The 11,672-nt window shown below is 38.8% G+C and overlaps 1 protein-coding gene across 1 annotated transcript; it reads left to right on the top strand.

The window, feature by feature from the left end:
• Nucleotides 1-8,675: 8,675 nt before the first annotated feature.
• LOC148030478 (uncharacterized) lies at nt 8,676-9,506 on the top strand. Its single transcript, XM_087687259.1, has one exon. It carries the CDS (start codon nt 8,705-8,707, stop codon nt 9,503-9,505), a length of 801 nt encoding a protein of 266 aa, XP_087543385.1. The 5' UTR covers nt 8,676-8,704; the 3' UTR covers nt 9,506.
• Nucleotides 9,507-11,672: the final 2,166 nt, after the last annotated feature.

The following is an 11,672-nucleotide window of genomic DNA, read 5'->3' as shown; positions in this document are numbered from 1 at the left end:
AGCTTTTCTCGAAAAATTTAGGCGACAAGGTTTTCAAGATAGATTGGCTCTGCAATTGGATTATTTATCCCAAGGGGCAGCTGAAAGTGTCGAACATTACATTGAGCGTATGGAGACAATTATATGAAAGATGAATCCAGCTCCTAACGATCCCACGCAAAAGCGTAAATTTATTGATGGGCTTAATCCTGAAGTTCATCAGCATGTTAGTTTACAACGACCAGCCACACTAGCAGATGCTAAAACACATGACAGATGGTGGGAAGAAGTGCAGCTTAGTCAACAACGACGGAGGGATTTATTCAAAGAACCTCGGATGGAATATCCGAGCACTTCAGGCGGGGTACCTAAGAACGTGTCTTATGTGACCGTTCCCTTAAATCCATCGGCAACTGCAAATTCCAATGTATCAAGTGTACCTTTAAATCCGTACACTTCAATTCCAGCCTATATGATGCAGACAGGGATGCCCTCTATGCCTCAACCTCAGTCCCCTCTTGATGAAGCAAAAGTAGCAGATATTATTGCAAAATCTTTGGGAAAGTTGAAGGAGGAAATCATGGGTGCAGTACAAGCACCCTTGAAAGAAATTTATTCAATAACAACACGAGGTTCTAATGCGCAACAGCCTTCGAGCAGCTCGACCTTAAACCCACCTAGATCAAATATCTGGTGTGGTAAGTGTCATGGTTATGGCCATGTGGCTACTGAATGTCCGACGCCTTCGCGATTAATGCCTGATCATCCTCCATTTTGTACTTTTTGTCTAAAAACAGGTCATTTAGAAACAAATTGTTGGCACAAGATCGGCCAACAACAACAACAAGATCGTTCGATGCAAACAAATTACAATTACATGGATCGTAATAATACTACTTATGAGATCGGGCCACCCAATCAACCTTTCAGGCCCCGTGGATTGCCTACCCAAGGCAGACCTCCAATGCCACGAAACAATTATAATAGTGATGGAAACCGAGGAAGAAATTCTCCTTTTAGGAGAAACAATGGTAACTTTCGTAACCCAATGGGCTAGAGTGGACAACAAAGGCCTAGAGGACCAGTAATTTGTTATCAATGCCAATAGGAAGGTCATATAGCTACTTATTGTCCAAATGCACGGAAAAATCAGGACTATACTCCCCTTTGTAGGAGGTGTAGCGGTGAAGCACATCATGAAGAGAATTGCCCTAAGCGGGAGGATAATAAAAATAATGATAGGGGTAAACAAGTTTCTAATGAACCCTCAACCTCATCCACAAATTTAGTTGAAGTAGAAACAACAAGGCAAGAGATTGGGTTTAGGTCTAAATTCATACCACGTAGGGTGACCTTTGAGGCTGACCCCATGATTGGTGTTGTTACTAAAGCACAAAAGCAACAACAAAAGGAGCATGGTCTAGAGGAAGGAAGTCCCCAATCAAAAGAAGCCGTGAAGGATAAATCTAAGGACATAGATCCTAACATAGAGCTACCTGAATCGGATTCTCCTCAGCAGTCTTCAGACCATCCGTTATTGCCCGTGCCTCTAGCAAATCCTAAGATTCAGTTGGGGGTGGCTCCTTTTCCTGAAAGACTTGTACCTCCAAAAGAAGGGAGTAAAGAGCAAGCAGAAACAGTGAATAAGGCCTATGATCTTTGGGCAGCATTGGAGGAAATAAACTTAACAATTAATCTCAGGCAGCTGCTTGAAGTAGCGCCTATATGTCGAAGGTAGCTTTATCATAAGCTAGTTCGACGTAGGAGGAAAATGATTGAGACTAACGCTTCTAAAGTAATTGCAAATGCATCCAAAAGGAGAACGACTAAGGAAGTAAAAATAGTAGATTTATTTGTGGATCCAGGAGCACCAGTTATAGACACTACCATCAATGGACATTTGCTGAGTGAAGTACAATTGGATGGTGGTTCAGCAATCAATTTAATGACAGACCAGACGATGCAAGAATTAGGTTTGAAGAATTTAGAAACTACTCATATAGTTTTACGTATGGCTGATCAAAGGAAAGTGACTCCTTTGGGGTTACTTCGCAACGTGAAATCTGTAATTGCTGGACTAGAATTTCATGTAAATTACTTAGTAGTTCGCTCATTGTCGAATATCTCTTCATATTCTGTGTTGCTGGGTCGACCTTGGTTGTACCAAGCAAGGTGCACTCAGGATTGGTATAAAGGTTCAATTGTGATTGGTCCTCGAAGTGATAGGGTTAAGATTCAAGTTACCACAAAAGGGTTTTTGAGGGAGTCAGGAGATGAAATAGTTAGTGAGATGGATGAAAAGTCTAATAGTGAATTCTATGATTCAGAAGTAGAGAGGACCGATAATGAAGGGCCTTATGCTTGGTTATTTAAAACACAACGACCAGCAAAAGCAGAAAAATTAGAGGTTAATATTGTGCATCAGCCTAGCAAAGCAGAACAAGTGGGTATTGGTGAATATGCTGTTAATTTTTCATCAGACAATGATTTTGATAGTGATATTATTCGCTGGTTGTCTACCTCGGAAGATACAACCCTAGACTGTTTAATGGTTTCAGCAAAGGAGGATAAATATCCTGTGGATGTAATCCATGAATTCAATGATTTGAATGATTCATTTTTCGATGCATGTCCTAGATTTGGTAAAAATGAGGAAGAAGGTGACCTTGGAGATGCATTTTTTGCATATAACAGATCGGAAATCTTTTCCCCTCATGACTTAGAAGAGGAGGGGGAGAATGAGGCAGGAACATCAGACTTAGATGAAGTTTCAGTAAGCTCCTCTATGGAGGAAGTCAATACTATTGAGAATGATCATGATGAACCTGAGGAGAGTTTAGTTACAACATTTCCTTATGAGTTAGATATTCTGCCTTTTGGGTTCGAATAACTTCCAGTTGTTGCTAAAAGATCTTACTATCGTCAGCTAGAAAAGAAAGAAAGAGAAAGAAGAAAAAGGAATGGTTGCAAACCTTTACAACAGCCGATATTACATGATGATAGAGATGACCCATCTCCAGCTTTAAATAGATTTGCGCAGACTTTCAATGAATGCCATGGCAATTATGATAGGATAATCAATGATTTAAATGAGACTTTGGAAATAGAACGTGAGGCAGCAGTGATTGTTGTAAATGAAGCAATGGAAAAAATTACTGAGTTACAGAAGGAAAAGACAGAATTTCAATTTAGAGAAAGGCGACATCTAGATGAAATTTCACTTCTAGAGTTGTGTTTAGAGAAATGGAGATCCGAATTTAGTAGTAGGAAGTTATTGATGAAACAAGCTTTACCTATAGATAAGAACCAGTGGGACAAATATGAAAAGATTAATCGGTTTTGGGAAAAAGATAAGTCTAAGTGTCTTTTTGAACCAGAAACTCGAGGAAAAAAACACTTTTGGTTTGGTTGATACCTTTACATTTTAGGTTTTAGCACCTTAGCTTAGTTAGTCTTCACCTGGTTAGGTAGTTAGTTGCACACACGGTCGGGATACTCCTTTAGTCCTAGGAACTTATTACACGGGAGTTAGACTAGGTGGCCAGTTTCTAAAGGAGTTTCATTTTTTATTGAGCTAACCTATTAATGGTTTAGTGGTTAGTGGTTGCGTTCTGTGCAGGTTTAATGATTTTTGCAAATTTGTGAACCACTACGTGTTTATTCTCGCATTATTTTGGAGCCGCCACGTCAACATTCATAACAGGTTGTTTCATATCTAATCTATCTATTTATAATCGTTTGAAATAAAGGACAGTAACAATCTCTATAACTTGATTGACATAATTTAGAGATTTCACAACCTAAGTAATTATAGAAGGAACATAAAACATTTAAAACATAAATACACTGAAAGATACATAAACAATTTAGTCTATATGAGAGTCCACTCACATGGGATGGGACTTAGTACCAGGAAGTGCTTAAAAGGGGGTGATGTGTGTGCATGACATAGTGAATTCCATTGTATGGATGTCTAATTAGGAATCCAATCGAGTTTTCCCTGGACTTTTTGTCGCTTTTTAGTGATGTGGGGTAGCTGAATAACAAGGTTCTCTCCACGAAATTTTGACTAGGAGTAGAGTGGAAGAGAGATGCTGAGCTGGTGACTATCTTTGCTTGTCATTTGCCTAGGCAAGGTGACTGATATTATGTGCTAGATTAGATTCCTTGCGCGACGCTGTTGAGCTAAAATGTTTGAAAGTTCAATTTGGTGATGTATTCCTAGCCTTCTAGTCATTCCTATAAGTCACGAGATTCAAAACTAAAGTAATAATAATAAATTAAGTTCGGGAGAGTCGATCTATTTATTCTTCTAAAAAGACAAAGAATAAAAAAGAAAGAAAGAAAGGAAAAAAAAAAACGCCCTGAGATTGCAGGGTTGAAAAAAAAAAACCAAAAGAAGATAACCATCGCCTCTAAGGTCCTGGTAGGCTGTAGGGATTTCCTTGACGGGTGCCCTGCGTCCGATGCCTTGCATCTCTTTGGGGTGGGACCTTTTGGGAAGGAGAATAAATATATATACTCTTTTGACTTAAAAAAAATAAAATCCAAAAACAAAACAAAGAAAAGTTATTAAAAAAAAAAATCAGGAAAGTTTGGAGTTAGGGACCATTTACTGGTTGTTCTAGTAGAACATGGAGGGTTAGCAGTTAAACCATAGGAGTCCTATTTGGTATTGTAGTATTGGATTGCCTTGTTTGGGTTCTTTGATAGGCATGGACCTTATCAGTGACGCTATTTCAAAAGCACTATTTTTAGTAGGATAGTAGTGTGGCAATTTATTGCCTAGAGGGATTATTGTTGTTTAGCGACTCTAGACAGCTTCCTAGTTGGTATATTCTATGCAATGGATGACGCTTTGTTATGCACTTTAGTGGGCAGAGTGAGTAAGGGGAATGTTAGTTTGCACTAGTTTTTACATAATTTCCTTGACATGTTTGTATTGTTTGCGTTTTACTATGACACCAATTAGTATTTTTCTACCTTTGTAGTGTCTACTAGTTGTCCATGTGTGGTTTTGCAGATTTTGTAGCTGTGCTTGCGAGGACGCTTCGTAATTAAGTGCGAGAGAGTATATTTTTTCTTGAAGTTGCGTAGCAGTGTTCGTGATGCTGAATGTTCGTGATGAAGATGTGCTCGTGAGGATACTTCGCAATTAAGTGGGGGAGAAATGACAACACCTAGAAACAATGCCTAGCATTGCAAAACTTTTTAGCAATATTCTATACAATTGACACATTGTTACCAAATTTTCACATTAATTTAATGCAGATGCGATCGTAATTTCGTCTTTGGAGGACGTGTCTCTGTAGTCCGACAAGTGGAAAATCCTAGTTCAAATGATTTTTGTGCTAGAGGGTGGACTTAGGAAAATATCAAATAGAATTCGATAGTTTTATCTAATCAGAAGGGATTATTTTTGATTAGTGGAACCATGAGTATTTGAGTTAATATGAGCAAGGAGGGGAGACATTTTGATAATGGCAACCTGATAGGCAAAACTGCAAGAGAGGTTAGTCGTATAATGAAGGTGGAAAAGTAGCTAACATTTTAGCTTAACAAAAAAATATTATGTAAGAGAGGATGCTAGTTGAAAGAGAAGGGGGGTGTTATTCTATGTGTTATGGTTCTAAAGGTTAGGAAATGAGTTTTAAAAAAACCATAACTAAAAGAAAAAATGTTGCATGTGGATTTGAAGAGGTTATGACCAAGGAGAGGGCGCCCTCATCCTAGGGGGCACATCATAGTGGGAGATGAAGAGAGGGAGAAGGGGAAAAGACTAAGTGGAAGAGGAAGAGGAAAGGGAGAGGAAGTCCAAAAGCCAATTGGAGAAGAGGAAGGGGAGGAGTTAGTGGAAGTTGAAGAGTCATGAGAAAGAGAGGAGGGGGTACCATCCTATAAAGAGGGAGAGAGAGCAAACTAAAGAGAAGGGCGCCATCATCAAGAAGGGGACACTATCATCCTGAATGAAGTGCCATCAATTCAAGCCATCCAAGCAAGAGGATTTGAAGAAACAATTGAAGTTGGAGAGAGCAAGAAGAGAGAATTGAAGCCCATGCCTATTCCATAGCCATTACCATGTCTTCTCCTTCTACCTCCATTTTGGAGCCTTTCTTTTCTCTTCTCTCTTAGTTATCAATATAAAACCATGGAAGCTAAGCTCGTATGTTTGGACTTAATCAAGATTAAGTCTTAAAAGAGTTACAAGTGGCTATTTCCATGGCAACAATGCAATTGACCAATTGATCTCTTGGGAGAGGGAAAATGATGAGCTCACCATTGGGAACGATTGGATAGACTCCCCTTTGCTGGACTACAAAGGACACGGCTTCCAAAGACGCAATTACGAATCTCGTACTTTACGTAAGTGCTTTAACTTGTTTAACATTAAAAAAAATAATTTTACATAAATATTTCTTTAGTTTAGAATTTTTATAAAATACCTTTGAATCTCAATTTCAACTCTGGATAGTTTTTAGAATTTATGTAGGTCTTATTTTATTTTAAAAATAAAAAAACTTTTAAAAATATTTTAAATGGCTTAAAAATGATATAGATAATTTTTTATGAAATATTTGGTTAAACAATTATGAGATGTGATATTTTTTGATAAATTATGTATTTTTGAAAGTATTTTTAATTTTTTCTAGAATTTTTGGAAATTGATTACTATATCTTAAAAATAAAAAATAGTTATTTTGGATGAATATTACATTATTTTTTTGATAAAAATCATGTTTTTAATTCAACCAAAAATTAGGATCGTCTATAGAAAACCTAAGAATATAGTTTTGGCTGTTTTATGAAAAGTTCTTAGGGTTAGAGAAAAATAAAATTAATTTGATGTTATCTGTTTGTTTGAACATTATTAATATAAAAGATGATGTGTCTAACTTTATGCAAATTAAAAGTGTCGACGAGGTATTAAGTTATATCAACATTAGAAAAGGAAAATTTTTAAATAAAATTAGAGTTTATGGGATTGAGGGATGTTAGTGGATTTGATAATAAAAGGAATGAGAAAGAACTATAGGGTTTATGCTTTGAAGTTAATTCGCGAAGGGATTAAAATCCTAGGGTTAGTATTTAAGCGTCCAGTATAGAAATAGAGATGAAGAGCAAGATTAAGCAAACTTTTTGAGTTTTCGATATTAAATTAGTTGGACTACTACAAACGAGTGTCGTAACTATTGAGGAAGGCTAGTACAAATCATAGAAATTAGTTATCAATATCACCTATTCAGTGCAACAACTCCTAGGAGTTGGCTTGACATCCGGGTTAAAAGTGGCTTGGTCTTTGGCCAGTCATTTTTTGCAAAAATGAACAGCCCAAGGACAACACCTAGTCTACCAAGAGAGCAGGCCTCATGGTGGCATCTACAATGCCCGTGCCCTCAAAAACTTGCAAGAAACACCCTTTCTCTCAACAAGAAACCATGCTCACACACAAGAATCCAGCACACAAGAAATATAACCATAATCTTCATCCTCACTCTCTTCTTCTTCCATGGAAGAGATAAAGCAAGAGAGCACAAGAAAGGAAAGAGAGCAAGAGTTGTGCCAATGCAAGAGAGAAAAGAAGATACATGCAAGTAGGTAGATAAAGGAGAGAAAGAGAAGTTGTAACTCCCCAAACCACCTTTTTCCACAAATTGCATGGCTCTTCAATTCCACCTTTTCATATTCCTTTAAGGGTTTGTTTTACATGAGCATTCTTAGACCTTAGAAAGGAGGTCTATGAACATTGAAACATTAAAACCTTTCAACTTTTGCAAACACACACACTACTTCTCATGCTCATGGCTTTACAATGTGGACCCAATAAAATACCATGGCAAATTACAAAGAATATTGTCAATGATAGTTGCTTGAATTTTCTTTTTGCCAATGTAGACCACATTTTGTGCCTTTTTCTTACATAAATTTTGGGTTATCATTCCTCCTCTTCCAATCTTGTGAGCATCCTCGCGAACACTTTGGAAAGACACTTTGCTTTGGAATAAGCATCTTATGTTGATGAAGAATTTGCATCTCTTTACTTCACTTCACTTCAAAATGAACCACCTCAATCGGTACCCGTCCAAAAACACCAGACTTCTTCACACTTCCACATTCAACTTCAAATCTCATCTCTAACTTTTTCTTCACACTGGCAACATTTGTAAAACCTTCCACTTTCACTTTGAAAAGAGCACAAGGCAAAACACCATCCAAAAGAACACAAATCTATCCACAATCTTTTGCAAAGAAGGAAATGTGAACCACCAACTTGAAACACAATGTAGACGTCTCCATGGAAAGTACCATGGAACTTTAACAACCCGCAAAATAATCTTCCTTTAAGTGCACCCTCACAAAATTTTTGCCAATGAAGAGCTCCACCAGGTTGATGTATTCGTGTGTATTTGGTACAAAAGGAAAGGAGAGTGGTTTTATTTATAAAGGGAAAATAACTATTCTAATATGATGCTTGTGTGAGGGAGTAAGGCTCTTAGTTGAAAAGAGCATATGAACAAACTCAAAAGAGATTTTTTTTGCTCATTGTAGGGGATGAGAGAGAGATGATAAAGTTGTGGCTATTGTTGTCTGTGTAGGATATGGGGAATAAAAGGAAGAGGATAGGAAGAGAGGAGTGGAGTGGGAGGTTACTCTCTCTCTCTCTCTCTTTGTCTCTCTGTCTCTCTCTGTCTCTCTCTCTCTCTCACCCGGTGTCTGTGCGCGCACCATGGGGCGTGCATCATCATGGAGCTCCTCTTATTATCTGGACACGATTCTAGTGCCAATTGGGTTGCTGCTCCTGCTGGCTTACCACGCGCAGCTGGTCTATCGAGTCCGCAAGTTCCCCACCACCACTGTCATCGGCATCAATCACATCAACAGGCGAATCTGGGTTCGCACCATGACGGCCGATGGTCTGAAGAATGGTGTGTTGGCAGTGCAGACACTAAGGAACAATATAATGGCATCCACACTGCTGGCCACTGTAGCTATAACCTTGTGCTCAGTTATAGCAATGCTGGTAAGCGGAAATTTCATTAGTAATGGCCAAACCACAAGATTGATACTAGGTGATAAGACACATACAGCAGCCTCCGTCAAACTTCTGTGTGTGCTGGTATGCTTTCTGATTGCTTTCCTTTGCAATGTGCAATCAGTAAGATACTACAGCCATGTCAGCTTCCTCATCAGTGTCCCCTTGGATGCAAGTGCACCTGGGCTAAGCCTGGACTATGTTGACCGAGCCATAATCAGGGGTGCCGACTTTTGGTCCATTGGTTTAAGGGCTTTCTACTTTTCATTTCCTGTGTTTCTATGGCTGTTTGGGCCCATTCCCATGTTCTTATGCTCAATGGTACTCACAGTCCTCCTCCACTTCCTGGATACAGCCAAAGGCTCTAAGCAAACATATCACGTCTCTTCTTTCCACAATGTGGAGCTAGCGAATGGTTGCATCTCTTTTTCCCGCGATATGGAGTGCACAAATTGTCAGATTTCATCTTTCCGTGATGTGGAGCTGGCAAATTGAGGCCCCAAACTTGATGTCGGCATTCACTTTATCTGATTGTTGATTGAATGGTGTACCTTTAGACATAACCACTGAGGCACTTCCATTATCAGCACTAACAACTGCACTGATATAGTACTTCTATTCCCACTGTTCCATTATCCATTCCTTATGCAGAAACAAGGGTGAAGGTTCATAAACTTGTGCTATGTAACCTGTGTCTGCATCCATTACAAGTGCCTAGAGATTTGCACTGGATGCAATGCTACTTATAAACATGCCATTCTTCATCAAATTTCATGTTGATAATAGTGTGCAGAAACTGTTTGAATGGTGGATGACACAAACAACATAGAGTTTCAGAGGTTCCCATCTTCATCAAGCCTTCAACTTCTCATCTCTCTCCACACATCAAGCTGCAATACACTTTTCTCATTTCTTTCTTGCAAAGCTTGAGAGCATCCATGAGTAGACCCCTGGCAGGATCGCCAAAAATGAACAGCCCAAGGACAACACCTAGTCTACCAAGAGAGCAGGCCTCATGGTGGCATCTACAATGCCCGTGCCCTCAAAAACTTGCAAGAAACACCCTTCCTCTCAACAAGAAACCATGCTCACACACAAGAATCCGGCACACAAGAAATATAACCATAATCTTCATCCTCACTCTCTCCTTCTTCCATGGAAGAGATAAAGCAAGAGAGCACAAGAAAGGAAAGAGAGCAAGAGTTGTGCCAATGCAAGAGAGAAAAGAAGATACATGCAAGTAGGTAGATAAAGGAGAGAAAGAGAAGTTGTAACTCCCCAAACCACCTTTTTCCACAAATTGCATGGCTCTTCAATTCCACCTTTTCATATTCCTTTAAGGGTTTGTTTTACATGAGCATTCTTAGACCTTAGAAAGGAGGTCTATGAACATTGAAACATTAAAACCTTTCAACTTTTGCAAACACACACACTACTTCTCATGCTCATGGCTTTACAATGTGGACCCAATAAAATACCATGGCAAATTACAAAGAATATTGTCAATGATAGTTGCTTGAATTTTCTTTTTGCCAATGTAGACCACATTTTGTGCCTTTTTCTTGCATAAATTTTGGGTTATCAACATAGTAGGGTCTTCTATCTCATCCCCAACATCAGTACTCAACTTTACATTCCGCTTCAATGGGACTGAAAGTGGTTTGCATGTTGTCATACCATACTTGGACAACATATCCAAGCCATACTGTCTTTGGGACAGCCATATACCATCATCACATCTGATCACCTCAATGCCAAGGAAGTACCTTAGCTCATCTAAATCCTTCATCCCAAACTTCTTCTTTAAAAAGTCCTTGACTTCAGCAATCCCACTATCACTATCACCTATAATAATCAAGTCATCCACATAGATGACTATGTAATAATCAAGTCATCCACATAGATTACTATGATTATGACTATGATTATTACATATACCATCATCACATCTGATCACCTCAATGCCAAGGAAGTACCTTAGCTCACCTAAATCCTTCATCTCAAACTTCTTCTTTAAAAAGTCCTTGACTTCAGCAATCCCACTATCACTATCACCTGTAATAATCAAGTCATCCACATAGATGACTATGATGACCAAACCTGCATCTCCCTTTCTCACATAAAGTGAGTGATCAGAATCAGAAACATAAAAGCCAATGTTGACAAGATACTCTCTGATCTTGTCAGACCATGCTCTAGGTGCTTGCTTGAGCCCATAGAGCGCCTTCTTCAACCTGCACACATACGTGGGATGCTCTAAATCTTCATAACTTGTTGGCTGATCCATATACACTTCTTCCTACAAATCACCATGCAAGAAGGCATTCTTCACATCCATTTGCTGTAACCTCCAACCTTTGACTGCTGCCAAAGCAATCACACAACCGACAGTTGCCATCCTAGCAACTAGACTGAAGTTTTCTTCATAATCTATGCCATATGTCTGGGCATAGCCTTTTGCAACCAGCCTAGCTATATACCTACTAATAGAACCATCTGCATTATGCTTAATCTTATAAACCCACTTACATCCAATAGCTTTCTTGCCCTTCGGCAATGATACTAGATCCCAAGTCTTATTGGCCTCTAATGCAGCCATCTCTTCATCCATTGCTGCATCCCAATGAGTATGACCAACAGCATCCTCAAAGAAAGTGGGCTC

This window comes from Lygodium microphyllum, chromosome 10 (genome assembly GCF_053477565.2).
Source record: "Lygodium microphyllum isolate KBCC chromosome 10, Lygodium_microphyllum_v1.1.10, whole genome shotgun sequence".
Classification (NCBI taxonomy): Eukaryota; Viridiplantae; Streptophyta; class Polypodiopsida; order Schizaeales; family Lygodiaceae; genus Lygodium; species Lygodium microphyllum.
This window is presented reverse-complemented; position numbering and strand designations above follow the sequence as displayed.